Source organism: Magnolia sinica, chromosome 2 (assembly GCF_029962835.1).
Source record: "Magnolia sinica isolate HGM2019 chromosome 2, MsV1, whole genome shotgun sequence".
In the NCBI taxonomy this organism is placed as follows: domain Eukaryota; kingdom Viridiplantae; phylum Streptophyta; class Magnoliopsida; order Magnoliales; family Magnoliaceae; genus Magnolia; species Magnolia sinica.
The window spans coordinates 11,222,852-11,250,578 of NC_080574.1; the positions used below are offsets into that span (position 1 = coordinate 11,222,852).

Here is a 27,727-nt window from a genome sequence, read left to right on the forward strand (position 1 = left end):
CTCGAATTGTAGTTAACATGATTCTGTCATCTTTAATTGAGGGATTCGTGAAAAACATGACCATATTAGGAGGCTAAAGATATCATAGAAATGACAAATATTAATGCAAGGTTGAGGCACATTCATGCATGCATGGATGGTGCACGTGTTTGCCATGTGCAAAGCATTGGTGCACATGTGCATGGATGCTTAGTCTCCATCACATTATAATTTGTTTCTCCATTCATACAGATAAGCTGTTAAAGTGTAGCTGTACAAATTTGTCATTTTACCTTTTCTTGGGTGGACCGTCATCCCTATCCATTTTTCTCAATGAAAATTTGTCCTTTTATTCCACCTCTCTAATTTTCTAATTAACGTTTCATTTTTTAGTAGATGCCTTTCAAAGTTTCTTTCCTTAACATAGATATAGACATACAGTTCTTTTCGGATGTGTGGCCTTCTTTTTTTTTCGCGGGGCTCACGATTATGTATACATGGTATCCACCTAGTCCAGCAGGGTCCCTCCACCGTAGATATTGGACGCCTTTACTAATTTAATCATTTCGCGGGTTGCATTAGGTTCTTTCTTTCCCAAAGCAAGGACATTTTAGTCATTTGACTTTCCTAAAAACTTTATATACCATTGCTAGAATCATCCTTTCTGTCTAAAGCTGATTAAAGCTGATTACTACATCCCGGTTGCAAGGTCCATTCTCCTCCACGTCTCGAAAGCCATCGTTTCTCCAATTCCCCTTCCATGGCATCACCTCCAGTGCATCGCAATTCACTCCCATTTCCAAAATCGAGTGTCAAAGACCTCTCAGAATCTACTAACCTCACCTCCGTCCCCTCCAATTATGCCTTCCCACCCCAAGACAACATCAGCACCGACCCTGTAATTTCACAGAAAATCCCAACCATCGATTTCTCCTTACTCACCAGCGCGACTCCAGATCAACGGTCTCAGATAGTCTGCGACCTCGGCCGTGCATGCAGAGAATGGGGATTCTTCATGGTAATCCAAACGTGAATTGTTTTCTTCACTTCTCATTCTCGTAAATAAGTAAATTTTTTTTTTTTTTCTGGGTTACAATTTCTGTCTGTCGTTTTAGTTGATAAATCACGGTGTGGAGAAGAGCGTGAGGGAGCGGATGCTCGACACGTGTCGGGCGTTCTTCGATTTACTGGAAGCTGAGAAAAGGGAGTATATCGGGAAACACGTGCTGGATCCGATACGTTACGGGACCAGCTTTAATCCTGCGGCGGAGAAAGCTATGTACTGGAGAGATTATCTTAAGGTGATTGTGCATCCCGTCTTTCATTCGGCCGATAAACCGGCCGGTTTCAGGTACGATACGATCTCTAAAATAGTGGGTGCGGAATGTTACGACTGGCGCGGATTAGGTACTACCCCCACCGTGATGTATGAATCTTATCTACACCGTCCATCTCTATTTTCATATCATTATAGAGTATCAAACAAAAAATAAGGCAGATCCGAGGCTCAAGTGGACCACACCATAGTAAGCAGCAGTGCTAAGGACGCCTACAGTTGAAACCTTCCTACGCCCACTTTGTCGTTTATTTTCCATCCAACCCCTTGATATGGTCATATACACATGGATGAAGTGAAAAAACAAATATCGTCTTGATCCAAAACTTCTGTTGTCCCTAAGAAATATTCAACGGTAGAAATTTAATCCCCATTGCGTGTCCCATTTGAGACTTGGATCTTCGTAGTTTTGGAATAACATTCTAAAATAATATGAAAATAGACGGTGTGGATAAAGTTCATACATCACGGCGGCCCCTCAGAGGCCCTCGGAGCCTCCACCTGTCCCGAGCTCCGAACAGGTGGGGCTAGTACGTAATCCGCGCCCATGGAAAACTCCTAGCCTTACAACGTGGATAGGCCGATTCGGGAGCGATTAGGTTTTACCCGGGTAACAGCTTATTAGTGAGGTGTTACCCTTACCGTGTGGCCTCCGTGTTGATAAATATTCTTCATAGTCACGCTGCACATCTGTTTTTTTTTTTTTTTTTTTTTTTTTGTTAAAGCTCATTTAAGACGTTATGCCATAAATTAAACAGATACAAATGTACGTTGTACCACACCACTGAAAAAAGTGATGAATGATTATTAAAATCATTCATCACTGGATCAAGATAATCTTTGTTATTTCCCTTGGCCTAGTTGTGGTTGACCTCATCAAAGGTTTGGATGGAAAATAAACATGGTGGATCTTTTTACAGTAGGCCTTGGGAAGTTTTTAATGACCAACATTCAATCATCGCTGTTTCGTGTGGTGTAGTGCACCTTATATATGGATATGCTTAATTTTTTAATTTTTGGGACCTTGTCTTAAATGAGCTGTAAAAACGGATGGACGGAGTGGATAAAAAACATATGATCAAAGTGGTCCTTATAGTAAGGTAACACCAGTTGTTACCCCGTGACATCTAATCCTCAGCCGCCTGATTCAGGCAGCCCCACCCAATTACTGTAATATTTATGTTCCATCCAACCTGCTGATAAGGTCATAGAGAGCTGGAAGAAGGGAAAAGAAAATCAGCTAGATTAGGGCGTGTTTGATTTTCCAATTCCCAGGAAAATGCCCCATATGAATGGTAATAAATATTTCCCTTCTTAATTGCCACACTCTTCCCCACAGTTGATTCGACGGTTTACTTTTTTCGGCATAAAAATGGCAAATATTGTGAAATATTTGTGGGTCCCACCACGATGCATATCATATATCTACACCGTTCACCCATTATATCAGATGAATTTATGATATAAGACAAAAAATGAGGCATATCCAAATTTCAAGTGGACCACGCCATAGAAAAATATGAATTAAATACTTACCATTAAAAATTTCCTAGGGCCATTGTTTCTTTTGGTATGGGCCAGTTGAGTGTTGGATCTAACTCATTTTTCTTCTCATATCTCAAATTATTGTGATAAAGTGGATAGACGGAATAGATACATCATATACATCAAGATGAGGTCCTAAAATGGCCACTATTACTTTTGAACAGGTTTCCAAGAAATGAAATTCTCACGAATATTTAAACAGGTGAAACGGTAATAACCACCCATTTTCAGGGTATTTACCTTTTCCAGGTGAAACGATAATAATCAAATAGGCCCTTAAAAACTTTTATAGCCCGTAAGAAGTTTTGAAAGGTAAATAAAGGCCATTCACCACTGTTTCGTATGGTACAGACCATCTAAATATCTGTTTCGTTTCTGTGCCCATGTACTAAAATTCACGGAGTGGATATCGAATACATACATCAAGGTGGGCTCCACAATAACACGCCACCCGACAGTCCACTATAGCTGTTAAGGTTGCGTGAGAAAATGACTTTTTAACCCTTTCAGAAGTGGCTTTTCACTATTTTAACGCAGAGCTTATTTCATTAAAAAGCATTGCATTTGCATGGGCGGTTCGCATGGTAACACAGTGGTCCTAATGGTGCTAGAGAAAACCCCTTACCACAGGTGACTTTGGTGGGGCTCACTGCAATGTCCATATGACAGCCACTCCATCCATCCTTTTTCAGGGCTCATGGAAGAACGTAAGGGAAACTTAGGCAGGCCACACCACAGGAAATAGTAGAATTGAATGCATACACAACAATCCTGTCATCCACTGTTGCTTATATGACCCACCCCAAGTATTAGATCTGCATAATTTTTGGGCTCCAACTATTTCACCATCTCCTGAGTCTGATTGAAGGAGTTGATGTCACTGAGGCAAGCCGGTGGACCACACTCATTGAAAATTTATTGAGGGACCACAAAAGTTCTGCATCAAGTTGATATTGTATTTTCCCTTCATTATGGCGGCCCTAGGAAATTTCAACAGTGGACCTCATTATCCCCAGTGTTTCGATGTGGACCTCATCATCCAAGTTTTGGATCAATATGAAATTTGTTTTTCCTCTTCATCCAGGTCTTTGTGACCTTATGAGCTGATTAGATGGAAAATAAACGTTATGTGGGCCCTATGAATTTTTAACGGTGAAAATTATTATCCCCAGCTGTTATTCGTGTTGTGTTCCATTTGATATTTGGATATGATTCATTGTTTTTATAATGCTCTAAAATGATCTCAAAAAATGGATGAACGGTTTGGATATAATAACGGCCATGTAAATTTGATCTCCTTTGAATCGTTCGTACAACTCAGAGCTCGAGGAGCGTCGGCGCTCGGCTTCGCACGACCCGTACTTAGCTATATAGCTGATGTATGGTACACCAGCCAATCGGCTTCCATCACTCCCGGCCACCTATATAGACTGTGCTGGCATGATTATGACCCATACAAGACTAGGTGGGTATAAAAGCTCTAGCGACCTGTCATGGTGCATGTCATTTTAACTGGGCCCTAGGAAGTTTTTCACTGTGGAATCACCCCTGTTTCATATGGTATACCTGAGACTTAGATCTGCCTCATTTTTATGCACACATATACATTATGGTGGGACCCACAACACTGTCTCAGTACGAGAGGGGTTACTATGGAGTCGGAGGGGCCAAAGTGCATGAGATGCATACCGTTCATAGGTGAATTGCTTTATGTGGGCCTTCATCCTGAACATAACACTGATATAGAGGTAAGCCTTGCCATAGGAAATAATATAAATCTCTAAATTCATGCGGTGGGATCCATTAGTTTAAGAATTGCATGATTTTGGGAGTCTTATCATCTTGATGAATAAAAAGTAGTGTATATAAGCATAAGATGCCCCATAAACAGCTAACGCATTAGTGTCCCAACCCTTAATTGTGTGGTCTACCTGAGTTTTGGATCAACCCAATTATGGATTTCTAATCATGTAAACATGAGGCTGCACGCCTAATCAGGTGTGAATCTCATAGCCGTGACTTTTGGGATGCAATGAGCCTGTGCAAAAAAATGAATCGTGGAGCCCACCATAATGTTGTGTGGAATCTACTCAAGCAGGCCACACTACAGGAATCAATAGGGATGGGGATACCTATCATTGGAACCTTGTTGAGTTCTTGGGTCCATCAAACTCAGGATATTTGTGATATTTGTGTCTTACCATTAACTAGGTGGGGATCACCTTATAAACATTTGGTTGGCACCGAAACATAATGAAGGTTTCAACGGTGGCATCTACTCTTCACTTTTTTGCTACAGTGTGACGCACGTGAATTTTGGATTTGCTTGAGTTTTGAGCTCTCAAGTCTCAAGTCTTGACATGAGCTGGCGCATCTGATAGATGAGTTGGATGTAACACAGGCATCATGGTGGGGCCATGGAGCTTTATTGTTGCACGGGCTCTCTCTACAGTAAGTGTTTAAAGAAATTCTTCCCGTTTTTCGATGGACTGCATCCTTCCTCAAATAAACCATGCTCTTCAATAGTGGGCCCATTATTTGGTAATCCGGATCACTGGTACGTTGGGACTCGGTTTGGCTAGTGACGCTGCGACTTGCCGGTGGCTAGTGGTCAGTGCTCTGTAGGCACCACTGTGATGTATTTTTTTTTTATCCATACTGTCCATTCATTTTAAAATAACATTTTATGACTTGATTCCAAAAATGAGGCAGATATAAATCTCATGTTGACTACACCACAGGAAAACAGTAGTGATTGAATGTCCACCATTTAAAACCTCCTAGTATTTATTTGACATCCAACCTGTTGATTAGGTCATACAGACATGGATGAAGGGAAAAAATAAATATCAACTTTATCCAAAACTTTTGTTGCCTCTAACAAGTTTTTAATGGTGGGAGTTCAATCAACAATGTGTGGTCCACTTGAGTCTTTGATATACTTCATTTTTAGCATCATATCATAAAATGATCTGGAAAAATTGATGGACAGCATGGATGAAAAACATATATCATGGTGGGGTCCATAGAGCACCGACCAATAGTCATTGGCTAGTGGCAGGGTCACTGACTTACTAGCTGATCAGTTTCCGGTGCGTTTAGTCCATCATCGATGGGTTAAATGGTCAAAAGATTCCCTCGATTGGAAGATGCCACTGGCCAACATTAGGTCTTTTTTCAATTGAATGTGGACCTCTGTATTTCTCTTCTTAACATCCATCTACGGACCACAATCAGACGGTCTAAAATTGTCCAATGAAAGAAGAGTTTTGAGGCATAGAAGGACACAAAAGACAATGTTCTGGATCATCCAAACACGGGTCTCCCTTGCTGAAATTGAAAACCCAGGTGGTACACTGTCCAAATATTGCATAATTTCTCTTTAGTGAGATTGACAACATGATCCTCAACAGTTTATATGATTTCGACCGCCGTTTCTGTTTCTATATGTGGGGCCCATGGGTCAGCAATCTAGACTGTTGGTCGGTTGGCACGGCCCTTGGATGGATCAGAGCCAACAGGCCTTAAAATCTCCAAGATTAGAAGATATGAACCACCAAACTCGGATGCATTTCTCAACTGTCCAATAAACGACAGTTTTGGGGCATCATCAATCCATGGTAGGGGCCATCTGACCAATTCTCTGGAACTGAAATTTCAATCTTGACTAATTCGCCCTACCTTGCTTTCATTCAAAAGCAGAATAGTTGCTGTTTGAAAACATCCTATATACAATTCAACTTGTAATGACAGATTGTGTAAGTGAGCCGGGCTGGGCCACACCATGCGCAGCTTATAAGCTGAACCTTGGTTATGTAAGTCTGACCAGACTGGGGTGTCCTGTTGGGTCTTTGTGATTGATGAGGCACATCTTGGTCCAATTAATAATAAGACCTCAAAACTAGGGTTGTCAACGGTAATGGAACGGAACCAACTTTTACAGGTCTGATTTAGAAATCTGTTTGGGTTCAGGTCAATGTAATTTTGGACCCACTTTAAAAATGGGTCTTGTTGGGTTTGCATCAAGTCCATCATCTTGGACCCAGTTAAAATCAAGTTGTGTTGTGGTCTCTGGTCCAATTAATTTTGGCACTAATATCATATTTATTGATTATATGTTATTTCTACTCGGAAGGGAATAAGATTTGCTGAGCCACATGCGTTAAAGAGCTCGATTTGCACCATGCATGTATCAAAGTACACAAGTGTGTGTGATCTAAATCATCTATTTAGGTGGATCCGGCCACATAAACGCCCTTATTTGATGTGGACTTGACTAGACCCGATTCGGATAACGGGTATCCAAACCTGATCGGTTTTGGGTCTTGAAAATTGGGACCCAGACACAGCTATGCCCTGACTCGAACAGTCTAGGCCAAGAAGCTCTTGCAGCTGGCCCGTTGTCAGCCGTACTAAAAAATCATCCCCAGGCACAGCCTCTTGGCATTTAGCCTCATCCCAAATCTAGCCAAGAGTGGGCCATTTCACCTCTAGTAATGGGTCTGAAATGTATACACAGGGAGGCATCCTTGGAGTACTGCACAAAGATAAGAGAAGTGGCGAAAGAGTTACTTAGAGGGATATCTGAAAGCCTGGGGCTAGAAGACTGCTACATAGACAAGGCATTGCAGCTAGAGGCTGGTCTACAGATCCTTGTGGCGAACCTCTATCCGAACTGTCCGCAACCAGAACTCGCAATGGGCATGCCCCCTCATTCAGACCATGGACTTCTAACCATCCTCATGCAGAACGAGGTTGGCGGGTTTCAACTGCAACACAAGGGGAAGTGGGTCCATGTGGACCCCCTACCCAACTCTTTTCTGGTGAACACAGGAGATCATATGGAGGTGAGCTTAGAAATTTTGTTAACTTGATTTTTATAAAAAAAAAATACCAAGAGAATTCCTGAGCTGAGAAATATGAAAACCAGTATCCAAACACCCCCTAACTATATACTTTTACTTTTTAAGTTGGGTTGATTTTACTTCCAAATATATTCATTACAATTCCAAAGCCTGCCTAAGTTATTACATTTGTTTCAAAATTGGTTGGTTTACTTGTATGCATGGAACATATTGAAATCGTGGAATTTCCGTTTTCAAGTAAAGTTACATTGATGATTTTTTTCATTGTAAATTTGACTAATATTAGAACATAACCCAATAGGAATAAAAGGGTTTTGACACTACAACTACAAAAACTGATGTGGCTTTGGATGCTTGCTGTTGGGCCAACGCATGATAAGTGTGCAACCTTTTCTAAAAATGTCCAAATATGTTAAGGGAGTGGTTGGATAAAAGAAATACAAGGGAAAAACTACAAAAAAAGTGATGGTTATCTAATGATTATTTTAAAAAGGAGTCTATGTTTAAACATCCTGTTTAAATAGCAAAAGGAATATCTAAATTCATTAGACAAAAGTCACCTATTTTCTTGTGTAAGAGAATCTTTACTATGGATAACAATAATGATTTCTTTGTCCAATTCATAGCAAAGATTCTCTAGCATAGAAAATTAGGTGAAAAACAATTTTCACTTCGGCATGGATTTTGCATATCTAAACATGCCCTAAATGAGCTTCACGTATTGATTACAGTTTGATTGGCTTGGCCATGACTTGGCAACGGTTGAATCTGTCAAAATTGGAAGATATGGGGGCTAGAACTTCTTTTATTCTTAAGATTTTTTTTTTTTAATTTTTTTTTGGTGAAAATCAATCTACATTAGTATTACTATGTTGTCATTCAACATTACATGATCTTTTCTTAACCTTTAAGATCTTTGAAGATTCACATGATTGCATGAATCATTCTTTTCATGTCTTCAACAAGTTCCATTTTTATTTTATTTTTGGTCCTTATTTTGATTCAAAAAATAATTAGGTCAATGAAGTTCAGATTTTCAAACAGGGGAGAGGGTATCATTAGGATTTTATCCCAGAGGGTTTGAAAATGAACATAGAATAGTCATTCCCATTGATGGTTGTCCAATGATTTGATTAACATGCAGTTATACTGTTTATCGGATCTTGTCTAAATGCATAATCTCATAACTGTTTACAAGCACAAACTTTAGTATATTCTTGTCGATTCGGGGATCTCATGACCCATTTTTTTGTCTGTGATTTTTTTTAATGTTCCAATGTGCTTCTCACCATGTATTATTAGATTGTTTGGATTTCCTCACAATGTTAATGCTTTCACATTTCATGATTGTTTGGATTTCCTCATAATATTAATGCTTTCACATTTCATGACTAGTTCATTACAGAACTTTGTTCTGAGGGAATCTGAAGATATGTAGCTATAGTTTTCACTGAAACAAGTTCGACAAAGGGACCATCCACAACCAGTTGGATATCTTATATCTGGCATTATAATTAGATATTTCTCAATTCTATCTTATTTAAATAAGATTTGTTTCTAACTTAGATATTTCATATGCATCATGAAATAGATATTAAGCAATGGGATGTACAAGAGTGTGCTGCATCGAGCTGTAGTCAACAACAAAAGTACGAGGATTTCCATAGGTATTGCACATGGGCCATCTCTGGATGCAACCGTTGCTCCGGCGCCACAGTTGGTGGACAATGAGAACCATCCACCAGCTTACCGTGGGATGAAATACAGAGATTACATAGACATTCAGCAGAACAACCAACTCAACGGAAAATCTTGCTTGGATCTGGTCCGGACATTAAATGTCTAATGGGGAGGGAGACTCGAACCTGCAACCTGTAATGCAGGTGAAGATGAACTTAACCAGCAAACTTTAATTATTTGAAAAGAAATTTTGTATTTTGTATTACCTATACTTAACCAAGTTAGATATCTATTCTTATCTCTAATTTTTTAGATATTGAATCGCGTTGGGTCAGGTCTTCAACTGGACCTGACCCAGCTGAACATCAAGTTGGGTGAGTTTTCAGGCTATGATCTCATTTTAGTTAATTTTGATAAGTATTAAAAGCTAATCTTGATAACCCAATAATTTATATAACCTATGATCTTTACCAAATGAATTTAGTCCATCAATTAAGTGGCTTCCACTGCATATTACACCAAGTTTATGACATAAATCTACTAAATAGGTGTCATTCATGCCTTCAAGGCTTACTAATTCCAGACATGTCGGAGCTGTGACCTTTTTCAACTTTTCATTAGCTGAGATACATTTAAGAAAAAAAGAAAGATTTTCTTGCATAAAACCCATGTAATTTCACAGCTAAGGTGGGCTATGACCAAGGAATTCCATAACCGTAACAGCCACCATCATTAAGGTATGGGCCTTAATGACATTTATGGCCTATGGAAAAAAAAAAAAAAAAAAACAAGTTTTGACCAAACGTTACATGGCCTTTACAGGCCATAGCACATGGTTAAGATTTCTTGATACTTGTGATTTTAAATATGGACTAATCACCGTTTTACAATTAAGATTTCCTTCGGCCACCATTAATTGCAAGGTTAAGATAATTGTACTTTTAATTTTCTGCTCTGCAGACCCCACCGAAGGAGTGCTGATCATCCCTCAACGCAGAAATGCCTCTCCCAACCATTGGGTCAAATATTGCCAATATTTTCAAATTTTCATATATTTCCGTGGAAATAATTCATCAATAGACCTCAGGTGATTAGCCATGGCGTAAAGCTCATCAATAGCTTTTGATCGAGTGGCATGTTATAAGTCTGAAACAGACACCTAGTCAGTAAGTTATGGCTGTTGAAACTTATAGTGCATGTTTAGGCCCTTTTCGTTGAATTAGGGCCCTTCTACCCTGAAATTGTGCAATCCTGACCTTGCATTGAGTCATTATTTATCCACCCTACATTAATTAGCATGTTAGATTCTTCCTACTTGGATTAGGATTGTGCATACAACTTTTATAATAAAAGAAAAAAAACTACACCTGATTAAAACTTAATGGGTCACTCTCACTCATGCTTATGGCCAGCATGAATTTCAAATGAGTAGGCACTGACTAGGACAATTCGATAGTGTGGGGTTTCCCAAGTGAACATACCATATCCCAAAATCAAACTGGTCCATTCATTTGGTGGGCCAACAAAGCAGGCCTTCCTGATAAGTGGACTAGTCAAGGTCATGCTTGCAATGCAGCGCACCCGATGGGCCCATTGAATCTTACGTGTACCACGTCAGTACATGCGGCAGAATGAATCAAAATAACAATATCAGTTCAACAATGCATGTGAACTTCGCCAATTGGGCATCCGACCTAAATCCATTGCCCCTTGGTGAATCTACTTACGGTTGTTTCGGCATTAATGAAATTCAATCTCCTCAAGATTTTTCATGAAGAAACCACCTCTTTATTCATTCTTGTGCTCGCTTTCATGGCCTGGGAGGAAAATGCACAAACTAGCCATGTTAAGAAATTAAATGAATACAAATAATAATTCAAAATACGGCGGAAGGATGCTACATATAATGTGTGCCTTACCTCCCTCTCCCAATCACACCGCACTGTGAGGTAAGCTAATATCAGCGTTTGGACGGCAGTCCCACCAATCATTCCAGCCCAGATGCCCTGTGATTTCATATGCAGGTGTTCAAAGCTTAAATATCATTTTTTTTTTTTTTTTGAGAGAAAAGAATGCTAAGTGCGATTTTCATACAAGTTAGTAATTGAGAATGGTCAGGACTGGGTCAACCCAACCTCTGCCGCTTTATTTATCCCACATAAAATTCAGCCATGTAGCTGGCCCATTCATATTGGGCCGTAGCTGGGGCCCATTCTCAGTGGTGATATCTGTTAGTGGACCTTGACACAAGTACAGGACTGGCTTCAACCGTATTTGGTATCCTAAGACCAGAGCCAGGAATGCACCAGGCCAGGCCATGTTGGGTCCGGCCTCTTAACGGTCCAAATTTTAATCAGCCGCGAACATCAGGCTATCGGTTTAATATTTGGCCCTTCAATTCCAGAAGCAAGCCCACCCATTAAACTCATTAACGGTGCTTTTCCTCTGCTCGGGCTAGGCCTTAACAAAAAATTCTTGTAAACCTCACCCCAAAGGCCCCAGACCCAACTCCCGCCCATATCTTATTTTGACCCATCCAAGGTGAAGCCCCTCGGATGGATGGACGATCCAGATCACCCCACACGTCGCCAGTTCTATCTCAATCGTCGATGCTTTTCCGAAGATGAAAATTGAAATAGACATACCAGGACTCCAAGATGAAATACCCATCCTAAGAAAACTCCAAGAGGAACTCCAATCAAGTAGTAAGATCCAATGTTAACATATGCCACGAACGCTTGCCAACCTGACCCCACTGCAACACCTGCAATACTAATATTTATTAGCTAATAACCTCGGAAAATTGATCCATCTGGACCATCCGTCTGTTGTACCGAACATTATTTTGCTGATGGCCCAAAAACTGCTAATGTTCGTGTGATCCTAACCATTTGTTCAAGGGCTTGAAATTGGGTGGTAGAGAAACTGAAGGCATCAGTAGGTACCTCGCGCGAGGAGAGCCACGTGGGTGGAACTTGAGACGCCCACCATTAGTTTTCATTAGGTTTGTGTAGGGTCCACCATGGTGTTTTTGTGCCATCCAAACCATTCATCTGATATGCCTCACCAGGATGAAGGAACAAATAAAAAATCACAGTACCCCAGAACTCATGTGGACCATACCAAGTGAATTAGTGGCCCACCGAAGTTTGAATCAGCTTGATTTCTGGAATCAAGGCTAAACAAGGTGTGTGCAATAAAAGGTGGCTCCAGTATATTGTACGGTCCAGATTTTCGATCGGTTCAGATGTGAACGTATGGGTATTCCATTATATTGTGATGATGCATGAAGGTGTAGTATAACAGTGAGATGCGTGACTCACATGGTGGTGATGTGCTTACATAATAAGAATGACAAACTGATCACCTGCGGCCAGTTGTATGCTGACTTAGCATGCAGTTCTGTTTTTTTTACCAACATACTCAGATGTGCATACGATATATGAACTTTCAAAACTTAGGTGCCAGCATGAAAAGCATTTATCTTGAAAATCAGGCTGATCAGATCACAGGTGGGGTACACTTGTACTTTTTGAGTTGTACCATCAGCCATCCATTTATTTCAATGGTGCAGCGCTTGTGATGAGTTAGCATACCTGATTCCCCCCTTTGGCATGGCTCAAATGTCACAGCAGAGATGTGCAACATTGGTGGAAAAGATGGTTGTGCATGCTCAACCAGTGTAAATTTCAATCTCAACCACCTATTTACAAGCATCAACAAGCCATTTCAAATTTCACGGTGTTGATCGCTTGATACATTATGTGGAATTTTGCATTGAATCCAGATGGACCAGATAGAAAACTGAAGGTATTAGTCCAACTCATATGAACGAGCGCCTTCTATTGGACGGCCAAACTTAAAATCGGTTCATTTGGAGAGACCAATGGCTCTGATCATCCATCATGTTGTCATTAATTTTCCAACATGGGATAGGACCTCACCATGGATGGACCATCCCCAAAAATATCCTTAACATAACATTCCAACCTTTAGATTGGTGGCCCACAAATAGATGGCCAAGAAAAGAAATAAACCAGCAGTCCACAATCAACTAGGAAAGGGAAAATTAATGGCTAAGATCTTTCAATTTGGGATATTTCTGGGACATAGTCCATTAATGGTTTGGATTAAAAGACACTCAAATCCATATACTTTATTCTCTTGTTATTTTAGTTGCTTTTCTATTGATTTCTTGCTGCTGCATTCTGATCTAGATAGTGAATTATTTCGGATATCATACATTGGTGGACGACAGAGCCTATAATCTAACTCATTAAAATTGAACCAAGACTCACCAGACAGAATTGGTTGGATGCTATTAAGGAGGATGGTGAAAGCCAATAGGACAGCCAATCTGTTAACTGCATTGATAACGATGGTGCTTGATGTGAATATCAGAGCGAACTTTTCGTGGGCAACCATAATCAGCACCCAAAATAAGAGTCCGATCACCGAAGATGTGACCACAGATACAACCGTAGCAAACTTGGCACCTTTCCCATTTCCCGCTCCTAACTCATTTGAAACACGTACTCTGTATAATCACAAACATCACAGACTATTAATTTATAAGATTTAAGCATTGATTAGGGAAGTGTTTAAAAAAATTACGAATTAGTATGTATGGATGTGAAGAACTTCGCTCTCACAGAGTCTGATGGTTCATATGCATGGACTTAGAGATTGTATAGATTGTATTCGAAGGAATGTAGGCCCCATTTTAGATGGGTCACAAACCAAATCCTAGCCGACATGATACCCTGATTTGCCCATTGGTGGAAATCTAGTGAAATAAATAAAGAGAAAAAGTCCATTAATTTGAGGTTAGGATGAATCCAATCAATCTGATTTTAAGTCTGTGACCCATCTACAGTGGGACACGAGTTCTCTACCGCTTAATTTGTGTTAATGTTGGCCATTATATGTAAAAATGTATTAATGGCATAACCTTTCAAATAAAAAATTAAAATAACTTTAAAAATCATGTAGGTAACAACCAAGGACTAATTTTAGCATATGGGAAGCGGATTGGCTAGTGTAGCACACACCACTGACCTGGATGGTGTGAGTACGTGTCGTGTGAAGACGGGCACTGACAGTACTCGAATTCCAAGCTGTACCAACTGTTCAAAGGAGATCAAGGTTATATAAACCTCACAATGATGTATTTATTATATATACTGTTTATGTATTTGGCATATCATTTCAGAGCATGAGCCCAAAAATAAGTCATGTCAAAAGCTGAAGTGGACCACAACACAAATAGCAGTAGAACATTGATTCTCACCATTAAAAGATTTGCAAGGCTCAAAAAAACGTTTATTTTCCATCCAATCTGTTCATAAGTCAGACTGACCAAGATATATACGAAAAACAAATATCATATTAATCCAAAACTAATATCCAAAACTTCTATTACCCAAAAAGGGTTTCAATGGTGGACGTTCAATCCCCCACTGCTTTTTGCAGTGTGGTCCAATTAATCTTTGAATCTTTCTTATTTTTCGTCTTATGTTCGCCAAATGAAGGGACCGCTTAGATATAACATATAGTTCATGATGGGACTTGCAAAACTTGGTGACGTCAACACACATCAGCCAGATCGGTGGTGTGTACACCGGCCAATCCGCTTCCTAGGATATGAGTTGTCAATTAGTTGTACATCGACAGTGGAGTGGACTAACCAAAAAAAAAAAAAAAAAAATCTTATCATTTCCATCGATACGAAGGGTCAGACTCTTACATGGTATTTCAAATGACTTCCCTTCATGGTATGTCATTGATGATAGAGAAGTAACCTAAGAATATGGAAGAAACGACACGTTAGTGTGGTCCAACTTCTACGTATTTAGGAGTTTGGGTTCGGTAATCAATGGTTATAAAGCAAGAAAAGCTCTTGTGGGGTCCACTCACTTTGATTATTTGGTAGGTGACAGCATACACTGATCTTGATTGGATGACTGATGAGATATGCACATGAAATGAAGTGCGTGTCTTAGACGAATACCCCTTCTTTAAACATAAACTTCGACACGAGGAATCATGTGATATGATACGTGGCCAGCGTCTTAGCACGATATACTCAAGTTCTTTGTTTTACACAAGTGGGGCCCATGGCTGGGTAATCTAGATCATTGGTCTGTTTTGTAACACGCAGAAGGATTATGTCTCAAATTTCTATGGAACAAGTATCTTAACTTTTTTGTGTCCCTGAAAGTAGATGATCATGAAGAGAAAATGCAGCATGAGTTACTTCAACTGAAGAAGTCCATATGACGGAGGGTAAGATTAATTAGGGTTGGGCAGGGGATGACTCGACTCGTCCTGCTCGTTGAGATCTGACTCGATTCTTACCAAGTAGGTGAGTCAATCCGAATCGAGTTGACTTCGTCCAATCCGAACTCAAACCATGTCAAGTTTGAGTCACCCAGTAACTTGACTCGACCTGAAATCCAACTCGGTACTGACTTGACTTCATCCGAAACTCGACTTATACATTTATATTAAAAAAACTCAGATATAACGTTTCAGATCTGAGATGCTGTGTGGCTGATGAAGACACTACAATTCTGACAAGTGAATCTAGGTTTTGAGTTGTGATTTCAGCCCATGGATAGCCAGTGCACCCAACCTGACTCGGTGCTAACTCGACTTGACTCATCAGTGCTTGTGACCGGGTCAGACTCGGTCGTCCAGGCCAGACCCGGACTCAGATCGAGTTATGGATGCTAGACCCAGTACCGAGTTGGGTCGAGTTCGGGTCAGGCCTATTTCAAAACCGGATTGAGTCGGGTCAACCCTAACTTGATCCAACTGACTGATGCCCAACTCTAGGTAAGACACTCGAGCGAAAAGGCCCTTAAGCGCATGGTTCATGTCAGCTGAAAGAACTTTATTATATACCCTAGTATTCATGAATCTCATGTCGTGTCCTATCATCATTTATCCATTTCCGATATCATGTTTCCTTGATCCTGTGGCAGTGGCGCAGTTAAATCTATCAGATTCCAATCGCTTGGAGTGTCACAGAAATCGCTCTGAATTTTAACCTCAAACTATTTACAATTTCCGGAACATCTTCAACTTCCAGATCCCATTTAAAAAATGGAGAATTGCCTAATTTTGGTGTTGTCTATAAAGATCTGTGGAGATCTTTACACACGTGTGTGTGTGTGTGTGTGTGTGAATCCACCTATATAATTATCTATAATATGTATGGTTTTACATACATATCCTATACTCTAACAATCTCTCTCAAATTGGAGTAATGATTATTAATCATACCCAGCTTGAAATATATACCAAAATGACTATAAAAATCATCATGGGATAAGTAGCCATTTTTTGTGACTTATGCAACGTGTATGATTTGGCTGTAGGAATGGTTTGGCTCACTAGATTTGATGTAAATGCAGGTGCTGCAAATGGTAGCGGTGACATGGCGGAGATGTAATTGCAATGGGAAGCATGGAGACTTTGACAAAGATGAGTCAGAGATGAGTCAGAGATAGTGGTAGGTTTAGAGATCACTAGTTTTGTAGTGGGGTTTTTGGATGGGTTGCAGTTAATGGCGGACCAAAGATGGTCAACAGAAGAACACAATTAGGGCTAAGATCATGACTATGATCACATGATGTTATGCACGAAAAATTACATAATGGAAATTATATATCTTAATGTTTATTTCACTAATAATGATAGGAATATATAGTAGAAGAAAAAAATATGTAGAAATCATATCCGCTATACATGAATCTACTCATATAACTATCAACAATATGTACCGTTGTATATAAATATCCTATTATCCTAACACTCCCATTAATTTCTCATTTACTTTTCCATAATCTATATCTAGATGAATTTTCAAAAAGGCTATTCTTCTCTCAACAGCAAGAGAGATCCTCTTAAATTCAGTCACTAAAAATATAGATTTAGGACTAAAACACATTAGCTATTGCTAGTAGTTCAGAGCCCACAACCACATGCTGTTGTTGCATCCGGTCTGGATATTGGAGTGCGTTCTGTTAGTGTGTGGGGCAGTAGGACCCTCTGTTTCAATAACATAAGGACTGTCCAGCCAAACATGTATATCAAACTTGACTATTGACGAAACCCGTCAAATACTTTTGAACTTTTATGGGACCCACACTTTCACAGCAAGTCATCTACAGTGTCTGTGCCCGCTGTTCTGTATGCCTCGGTTTTCCAGCAGACATCTAGGGCCGACACGCCTTACGCGCGTGCTCCAGAAAACATCAGCCTTGCCACTTGCTAGAAAACATTGACTAAAAAACGCCTGAGTTAGATGATCTTTCTCTATCTTGATGGGATGTTTAAAGAATGTAAACACTTCTATTATTAAAAAAATAACAAGGAATGTTAATGTTACTTTCATACGAGTAGCTGACCGTAAACATTAAATCAGCATAGCTACTCTACCCTTTTAATAGAAATCTGTTTGCGTACTGGGTAAACTCTGTTGGACCCAACGTGAATGTATGTAGTTTATCGACGCCATCCATCCGTTTTTCCAACTCAGTTTGGGGTAGAGCCCAAAATTTAAGCATATCCAAAGCTCATCTGGACCACACCATAGGAAACAATGGGAATAATAATTTCCACCGTTGAAACATTCCTAGGGCCCACGGTGATGCCTATTTGTCATCTAACCTGTTCATAAGATCACACAGGCATGGATGAATGGAAACAAAAAATAAAATCAGCTAGATCCAAAACTTCCGTAGCCCCGAGAATTTTTCAACAGTAGACCTTCAATTCACACTTTTTCCTGTGGTGTGATCCATTTGAGATTTGAATATGGTTCATTCTTGGGATCAAGCGTTAAAATTATATGGTAAAACGAATGGACGGAGTGGATGATAAAATACATAAATCACAGTAGGGCCACAGATTTTATTCATCACACTTGGCGTACCGAGTTACTGAGTACGCAATCCACTTCCCATTTAATAATAGCGGAGTTTTTTGGTACTCCGGGAGAGTATGACGCATGATAGGCATGCATGCACTCACATATTTTATAGTTTAGACACAGGCACACAGCATACATCAACTCAACTTAAACCGACTCAATTTTTGAATCACTGGCACAGAGTCACGGTCTCAATATTAGATGATTTGAACAGTTTGTGATCACTTTCATCTTTAACCGTCCAATAAATGTCCACCATCAGTAAAATAATTCAACAAGCATAACATTTACTTCATGACACATCTAAACTGGGATCCATTGTTTAAACAGTATATTTTAACTTGCATGCCCTTCTGTGCAGTTTCTGCGTGTGGGGCAACATGTGCTGATGACCTGATGAGCAACAGGTGAGAAGGGAGGAAGCGGATTGCCAGGCACCGTAGGGCCCACAGTGATTTGTGTTTTATCATGCTATCCATCCATTAAAATAAGTAGATCCAAAGCTCAAGTGGACCACGTCTCAGGAAACAACGGTAATTGAATCCGGGCCACAAAAGTTTTAGTTCAAGGTGATATTTTTGTGTTTTTCCTTCATCTGGGTTTGTGTGACGTTAAAAATATAGGTCAGATGACAAATAAATATTATGACCGACCTTAGGAAGGTTTCCAACGGTTGGTGTCATTATCACCGTTATTCCAATGGTGTGGTATTGGGTTCATACCTTAAAATGAACTGAAAAGCTGGATGGATGGTGTGAATATGAAATATATACATTACGGTGGGCCATACCGCGTCAGCCACCAGAGATATCCGTGCAGGGTCACCAAGCGAGAATGGTCACCACTATTCAGTTCTCGTGCAACACGCGTACCAGAAAGCGTTGATCACTTTTATTCTGTTAAATAGGCACTTTCGCTTTATGGACGCGGATGGCCACCATTGACCTCTGTCCTGGCAGGACTCTGTGGAGCACACCATGACGTATGTGTTTTATCCATGCCATCAATCCGTTTTTTCATATCATTTTAGACCTTGAGCCTAAAATTGGAGCATATCCAAACCTCAAGTGGACCACACCGTTAATTAAATCATATATTGTGAAAACAAAAACCCTTGCCTTTACAGGCTTGACTATTGGCTGACGTGGATGGAAGACTTCATCTGTATCACATCCACCTCATCCACCTTGTGTTTGAACTAAAGCCTAAAAATCAGGTTGAGTCAAAGCTCAGGTGGGCTAAACCATGGGGAATAGTTTTTTTTTTTTTTTGGTTAGCTTGTTAGTACACAACCATGTCTGTACACACACTCCATATTAGCCACCCCCACTAGGGATCGATACCAAGACCTCAAGTCCATGGGGAATAGTTGAGTTAGGAAGTCCCACCATTAAAATCATTTGAATTGTGCATGTTCTAGCATTACTTTTTATGCCATCCAACCTACTTGTCCCATGGGCCACACCAAGATGAATGAGTTCCCTGAAAATTTGGACATCTCAAAACTCACGTGAACCACACCACGTGAATTTAAAGTCTTTAGGCATAGTTTTTTACTACTTTCTATGGTGTGGCCGGCATAAGCCTGGATTGTACCTGTCTTTTTGGATCCACGGTGAAAAAGTAGCATCCAACCTGATGGAATAGGTGCATTTGATGCAGATTCTCCACTAACTGATGTGCCGACTCTATGACTAGTTGTGGTGAGCTAAGCCCAATCCTTTCAAAAGTATCCTGCACCTCATGCATAATTGTTCATCCCCATCGTTATCATTTATTCTTTTCTTTTAATAAATAGGGGCGAGCTTTAGCATCTTTTTCCTTCTCTCAATGAATAGTGCGAGCTTTAAGAATCTTTGCCTTTCTTATCAATGGCTAAGAAAGTAGGAGTTACAAATTGGTTGTCTTAAAAAGGTTTAACCGATGATTTGGACCATCCTTCATTTGGACTGACCTTTGATTTTCATTAATCTCAGGAATTCAGGTAAGGAAAAAGATCCTAACCATCTAGTTAATGGCAACTAAATACTCAAGAAGACGAGCAAGGATAGGGTTACGATGGGTAGTTGACAGAATTACTGTGACAAATATGGCAAAGAATATATGAAGATATCCTGACAGATTTGACGTGGTAAAAAATTCACGTGGTGTGGTTCGCATGAGTTTTGAGACATCCATTAAAAACAACATTGTGAACCACGCCACTTGAAATTATCGAATATTGCTTGTTATTAATTTCTAATAAATATTTTAATACTACTTTGAATATCTTGAGTCAATAATTCATTAGAGTTAAGAGATTAAGAAGGATGTTGTTAATAAAATTCAAGCTTAAAGTATGAAAATGCATCTATGAAGTTTTTGTATGATCACTTTGTACCACTTAAATTGAAAGAAAAATTTTATAGGCTCATTTTATAGGATACTTATAAGACTAGCTATGTTTTATGTGATAGAATATTGCATAGTTAAGGGATAACATTTTCATACGATTAGCTAAAATGAGGATGTTAAAATAAACAAGTGACAAGATGAGTAAGAATAGAATTAAAAATAAATGCATTTAGGAAAACTTAATTGGGTGTAGCACTAAAAATGATAATAAGATGAAGGAAGTAATCAAGAACTTAGACCATAGGAAAGGCGAAGACAGTAAGAAAGACTGGATGACACATTCTCCTACTTACTGAGGTATTGGAATGGTGGAACAAGATTTATAATGCCGATTCAAATTAACTAGGATGAAGATCAGAAAATGATGATTTGATATTTTTATTAGTAACAATTCTAATAATATCCTAGAAAAACTTTAAAATTGTGAATTTCTATTGATAAAACACATGCATCATAATAGGCCAATAGAGCTTTGACACCGGCTAGCTGGCTGATGTTGGGATTACTAGCCAAACCGCTTTGGATTCACCCAAAACGTAACGTGATTTGATTGGATGGCTTAGATGGGGCCAGCGGAGAACCTACACCAAACAGGTAAGGCTTCTGCCACCGTTATGAATGTTCCTGACATCCGATGCCATATATCCAGTTTGACAGCTCATTTAAGGGCATGATTCTAAAAATGAAGTAGATCCAAATCTTAGGTGGATCACACCATTGGAAATAGTGGTGATTGAATACTTATCATTAAAACTTCTTGGGGCCACCAAAATGCTTAATGTTACAAAGACCCAAATGAAGGGATGATACAAATATTAATTTGATGCAAAACTTTTATGGCTCACAATAAGTTTTTCGTTAATCACCACTGCTTCCTGTTAAGTTGTTCACCTGAGATTTGGATCTTCTTCAATTTTGGAATCATTTACTAAAATGAGCTGTCAAAATGGATGGACATCATGGATGTAAGGTACATACATCTAGGTGGGCCCCACAGTGAGGGATCCATAGGGGATCTACCGAAGCCGCGCCAACTCTAGACTACCTTCCTAAACATGACTTGCGAGCTCATCTCTAATAGCGATCTGTCATAGAATGATGTCCCATAGTTTCGCACATACAGGATCAGTACCCAATCCTTACCCCATCATGATAGTCGACACATGATAGTCCATGCGTCCATATCTAAATGCATGTGTGTGGTCACTTTCAGCCTATCGAGGGATGTGATTTGCCTGAACTGTAACCCAAATGTCTCTGGAGTGTTGGGTCCACCTATGTTTTTACTGTATCTACTCTATATGTATGTTTCACCACGAGATTTTTTAATATGAGCTCAAACAAGAGGGATATCAATAACTCAAGTGGGCCACACTACACGAAATTACAGTGTGGATTGAGCGCCCACACTTGAAACCGTTTTGAGGCCACAGATATTTTGGATCACGGTGATATTTTTATTTTTGCTTCATCCAAGTAGAAATCACCTCAGAACGGATTCGATGGTTTCCCTGGCATCTAAATAATATAGCCCGTGAAGGTTTCAGCTGTGGGTGCTTCCATCTCCACTGTTTTCTTTTGGTGTGGTCCACTGAAGATTTTGATAGCCCTCATGTCCAAAAATTGATGTGGCGTGGTAAGATGGACGGAATGGATATAACACAAACATTAACGGTGGGCCCCATTTAGCTTCGGGTTACAGGGGATTCATGCAACCCCGCGTTGCGGGCAAGTCGAAAGTGGATCAGCTTGAATCTGAGATTTGCAGTGACCCCGCCTCACGAATGGATGGGATTTACTCTCGTGTGCCAGCTTTCACCCGTGCCGGACTATTCAACTTATCCATTCGCGAGGAAACAAATGCAAATAAAACCATTTGCCACCTGTACATGTACCGAAAACCACGTGGCCGACACGTGCTCACTTGAATCAGATGAAAGGTTGTCCGTCCGTCGGTCGCCTACGTGGATGTTTACTAGCCAAGTCTTTCCAACTGATCATCGAGCTAACTTGATACATGTATTTCGGCCATTTGGTCAATCTTTTCCAAACGCGGATTAGGTGCTGGGAAGCTTACCACCCTCAGCTGGTGACGTGGCGAGATTTGATTGGTCGAGCCGTATGCATTTGCTTGCTGGCTTTGCGGGCCATGTATCATTCACCAAGCACTGTCCTCATAGACGCGTGCCACATCAGCACTCGTGGTGCCCGTGGATGATATCAATGACGCTACCTAAGAACCTAGAAGAATTCGATTTCGAGATGCAATGCACCTTATGGGTTCATCGCCCCTCTATCGTAGACATGGTTTTGTGGTCACTTGATATAATTTGGACTCTCCATTTTTCAGGCCATGTACGACAAACACCCTGATTGGACTCCGGAGACCGTACAACTAATGACTCTTCCTTCCGAATCTGAACCGTTGACCCTGTGTTATTTTGGTATGGTTCTTGTACAATGGACCATCCATTACGACGTACCAGATTTGCTAACCCGGTAATCATGTGTTGCGTACAATAGGCTGACATTTTTATCCACGTGACTAGATTCGTCTTCCTAATAATAAGTTATTTGAAACGGGATTAATTAGTGATGTAGAGTGGGTCGCATACAGTTACATGGCTAAGATGGATCAGAAAAGGTCCGATCGACGACAGAAGTGATCCAGACCATCGAACCTTAAATCGAGCGTATCTTGCAATCCGGAATGAATTACCTGACGTAAAATATATAATTTTGGAATAGAACGAGCTACTGAAGCCAACCAACCTGGCTATGCCGGGTTGCGCAGCCCGGAATTACAAAAAACTCCTGGATTGATGGTCGTTTCCCTGTTTTAATTTCATTTTTACTATAAATAGTAAGCTTTAGTTTGATTATAACTCTTCATCCGTCGGGCTTTAGGAACATGAAAAGAGCTTAAAATAATTAGGAGAATGGTTTGATGAAGCCAAATAGGACACTTACTATTTTTGGCCGAAAATCTTGCACACTAGCAGACATCACGACCGTCTATAAATAGTAAGTTTACTATTTATTGTAAGTCGCAAATTCTAGGAGTTTGAGTTGTAGTTTGTTTCTAATTTCTTTCTCATTTCTTGGTACCCCTATTTAAAGGGTTGTGAACTCGTTTTTATGGATCAATTAATCAATTTCAAATTTTATTAGAATTTATTTCTATTCTCTTGCTTTCTTTCCTCGTGGATTCGAGAAGTCTCTCGTGGATTCGAGAAGTCTCTGTGAGGAGTCCAGAGAAGCTCCGTGGACTTAGAGTTTTTATCCTCATCACATTCATCCCTGCGTCAATTAGCTAGAAAAAGTTGTAAAGTAACATCATGCGAATCAACACCACCCACTATCGGAGCAACGGCAAAATTCCTAGTAAAAAATCTTCTAAGAAAGGAAATGTTAGGGAAAAAAAACAAGAAGAACTTTTTGAGTTGAGAAATTACCATAATGTACACTATTTCTTAAGATATAGGTAAAGTGGAAAATTTTGGGGCACTCAGAACCCTCAACCGGGTGTTGAAACTCTTGAGAGTCTACCACCGGAGTAAGAGTATTCGTATGATATCCGAGATGGTCTAATAAATGTAATCAATCGTTATGTGTAAAAGAAAATATATATATATATATATATAGTCAATCTAAATATAAAATAAGCTACTGCAGAAAATTATAATATGTACCGCTTGCAAACATCAAAATGCACATTTGTCAACTCTATTTGAAAAATGTATGAGTCGTGTAAAGCACAATGAGCTATATTTTGAGTTTTGGTGGGAACTTTTGAAATTTAAGAGGAATTTTTGGGTAAAAATCCTTACAACAATAAAAATAAAATAAATAAATAATAATAATAATAATCATAATCAGCGTGTGAGGGAGCATACCCAGTTCCGGCGAAGAATGCAAGTGGAATCATCAACTCCCAGCCGTTGATACTCATGCTGTCAAACAAGGGTTTTTTTTTTTTTTTTTTTTTTAAAGGAATTTTTCAGTGAATAAGGTACAGGAAAAATGACCCACTTCACTACACGCGAATCTGACCACCATCCGGTCAAAACCGAATAGGCGAATATTGGGAACGTTGGAGATCGAATGGTGATGAGATTCACACCAGATCAGGTCCATATCATAACACTTTCAAAATAAAAAATAAAATAGAATGAAGTAGAAGAATCGAACCAGATGGACAGCGCATCGACTGCGACTTCAGCGTTCTTCAGATTCCCGGTTAACAAGATCAATATTCTATAGTACCAGTTCTCTAAACTGCGATAAACATATATATAAAAAAACAAACGTTGGAATTCTTTTGTACTCGGGCAAAGTGTGATGGTTGACATGCAGGCACTGAGAAATTATAAAGTGGCATACAAAAGATATAATAAACTCAAGTTAAGATGTCTAAACCAAACTAAAATTATTTAGAGAGAGAGAGAGAGAGAGAGAGAGAGAGAGAGAGAGCGTACCACAACATAACACCCGAAGCAATGGAGAGTTTAAGAAACTCCCATAAACCAGAGAAAGCGTCCTTAGAGAAACCGGTCCATGTAAGAGGACACCCTCCGAAAGCAGTATAACCAAACTGACCAAGCACCACCACCCACCATGAGAAATTCAAGGTGCATGCAGCCCCGATGATACCGAAATCGAGAACGTACACAAACAGCCAGCTAATGAATATATGTACAGCGAACGCGAATGCAGAAACGTATGCGATGACAGCGTTCTTGAGTTGGCACTGCAAGAATCTTTGTAGAGGGAACTGAAAGGCGAATGAGAAATGAAGAGGGATCATCCACAGAGACATGGTCCCTGCCAACTCTGCGATATCACGTGGCTGACCCATGAGCATCAGGATCTGAGCTGAATAGATATATATCGGCAAAAGAAGGATAGAGATGCCAACGAGGACGATCCAAGACCGTTGCATGTAGATGCCCAACATGTGGTATTTCCTCGCTCCGTAAGCTTGTCCGCATAGAGTTTCTAGAGCGCTGGCCATACCTAACTGAAGCATTGCATGTTATTTGATTGGAGGAATCTGTAATATATGGAAAGAAAGGGGGCGAAGAATATTACCATGAGACCGAAGACGAGTCCGACAACGACGGTGTTGGCTATGGAGAAGGCAGCAAGCTCTAGATCGCCCAAATGACCGGCGAAGGCCTGTGATACGACGTTCATGGTGAACATGGCTATGCGGCTGAAGATGGCAGGGCCGACGATCTGCCATAGCTTCTTTGATTCGATCAGGATCTTGCAGCCCAAACCAACGTCGCTGGCTTCGACTGCTGATTCAAGCAGCAAAGGCACCTTCTCCTCCTCTCCCTCCATCTCGTATCTCTGTTTTTCTTTTTTTATTTTTCTTCTCGGAGATACAGAGAGAGTGAGAGAGGGAGAGACGTCTCTTTAATGCGCATTTACGATTTGGCAGCCGAGCAGGCTATCGTCAGGCAACTGTAAGTGCTTATGTCAGCTAAAATGGCTTTGCATGATGATTACTCCGATTAAGTGGGCTGAGGAGAAATCGAATTGTGTACTGAATTACTCAGTACGATAAGTACGCTTTTATCGTACTGAGTAAACTCTTTTGGACCCACCTTGAGCGTATATGGTTTATCTACGCCGTCCATCTGTTTTTAAATATTGTTTTAGGGGTTGATACCAAAATTGAAGCATATCTGACTCTGAAGTGGATCACACCAGAGGAAACAATGGGAATAGTGATTTCCACTTTTGAAACCTTGATAGGGCCCACAGTGATATTTATTTGTCATCCAACAAGTTCATAAGATCACGTAGACATGAAAGAAAGGAAAACAAAAATATCAGCTTCATCTAAAACTTTGGCTCCTAAGATATTTTCAACGGTAGACTTTCAATCCACACTGTTTCATGTGGTGTGGTAGACTTGAGATTTTAACTTAATTTTTGGGCTCAAGCTATAAAATTATCTGTTAAAATGGATATGTGGAGTGGATGAAATACATAATTCACGATGGACCCCACAAAGATTAGTCAGTACGCAATCCCTTTCCGGCTGAGTAATATGGGGGAGTGATCCTCTGGAAATTCGACATGGAGGCGATTAACACGAATTGACTACTTTTGTCCCATTCAAAATACATCAAGGCCCCTCAACTGAGATAACTTTATATCTTTTGCGGGGTATCCTTACACGGTGAACTCCTCTCGCTTTAGTGTGACCCACCTGTCATGCTTTGAAAAATACAAACCGTACATATGATCAACACCTATCCTCACCATAGATCTAAAAAATCATTACAAGCAAAAATTTGAGGGTAACAGATCACAAATGAAAGTCGTAGCAATTTCTACAATAAGGGCACTTTTGTCCAATGTAAAATATCTCTTTCGTACTTGCATTCGTAAATAGTGCTAATTTTTGTCTACAGTGCTAATTTTTTCTTTACCGAATACGATTCCCTTGACATGTTTTGCCGCATATTTTTTTAATGGTGAACTCTCACTATATGACCCACCTGTCATGCGTATAAAGAATCCAACTTGGGCATATGGTCAATTCCCTCGCCCTCATTGTACATCTAAAAAATCGAGAGCCGCACATGATCACTCGTGAAAGTTTACTCAGGGCCCGTTTGGCCGGGCGGATTGGAACGGATTGGATGGTATTGGAAGTTAAATCGCGGGTTTGGCCGGGCATGCCAAACAGACTGGGTGATCTAATCCCGGTATATAATCCCATGGATCTTAAGACAATCCACTGACAACACCATCATTACCTTTAAATCTCATCCAATCCATCTTAATCCATTCAAATTTGCCTAGGATGTGTTTGGATCGAGGGATCGGAAGGGATGGCAAGGTTTAATCCCATGATTGGCCGGACGTGCCAAACAGACTCGATATAACAATCGTGAGATATAGCAATCCCATGGATCTTAAGACAATCCACTGACAACACCATAATTGCCTTGAAATCCATGCCATCCACCC

At 40.0% G+C, this 27,727-nt stretch overlaps 2 protein-coding genes and 1 long non-coding RNA gene across 3 annotated transcripts; 2 read left to right on the forward strand and 1 right to left on the reverse strand.

Annotated features, from left to right (window-relative positions):
- The first annotated feature begins 646 nt into the window (after positions 1 to 646).
- On the forward strand, positions 647 to 9,783 carry LOC131234738 (2-oxoglutarate-dependent dioxygenase 19-like). The gene is made up of 4 exons (XM_058231679.1): positions 647 to 997; positions 1,095 to 1,330; positions 7,380 to 7,707; positions 9,317 to 9,783. Exons 1-4 carry the CDS (start codon positions 740 to 742, stop codon positions 9,569 to 9,571), a joined length of 1,077 nt encoding a protein of 358 aa, XP_058087662.1. The 5' UTR covers positions 647 to 739; the 3' UTR covers positions 9,572 to 9,783.
- LOC131234748 (uncharacterized) lies at positions 1,402 to 2,483 on the forward strand. Its single transcript, XR_009165767.1, has 2 exons — positions 1,402 to 1,914; positions 2,177 to 2,483. It is a non-coding gene; the product is annotated as an uncharacterized LOC131234748 (long non-coding RNA).
- A 1,107-nt stretch (positions 9,784 to 10,890) lies between the features above and the next one.
- Positions 10,891 to 26,134, reverse strand: LOC131234728 (protein DETOXIFICATION 27-like). Its single transcript, XM_058231670.1, has 8 exons — positions 25,829 to 26,134; positions 25,216 to 25,757; positions 24,929 to 25,015; positions 24,634 to 24,690; positions 13,704 to 13,942; positions 12,051 to 12,169; positions 11,325 to 11,411; positions 10,891 to 11,222 (listed from the first exon to the last, which is right to left on the reverse strand). The coding sequence occupies exons 1-8, from the start codon at positions 26,081 to 26,083 to the stop codon at positions 11,175 to 11,177; spliced, it is 1,434 nt and encodes a 477-aa protein (XP_058087653.1). The 5' UTR covers positions 26,084 to 26,134; the 3' UTR covers positions 10,891 to 11,174.
- Positions 26,135 to 27,727: the final 1,593 nt, after the last annotated feature.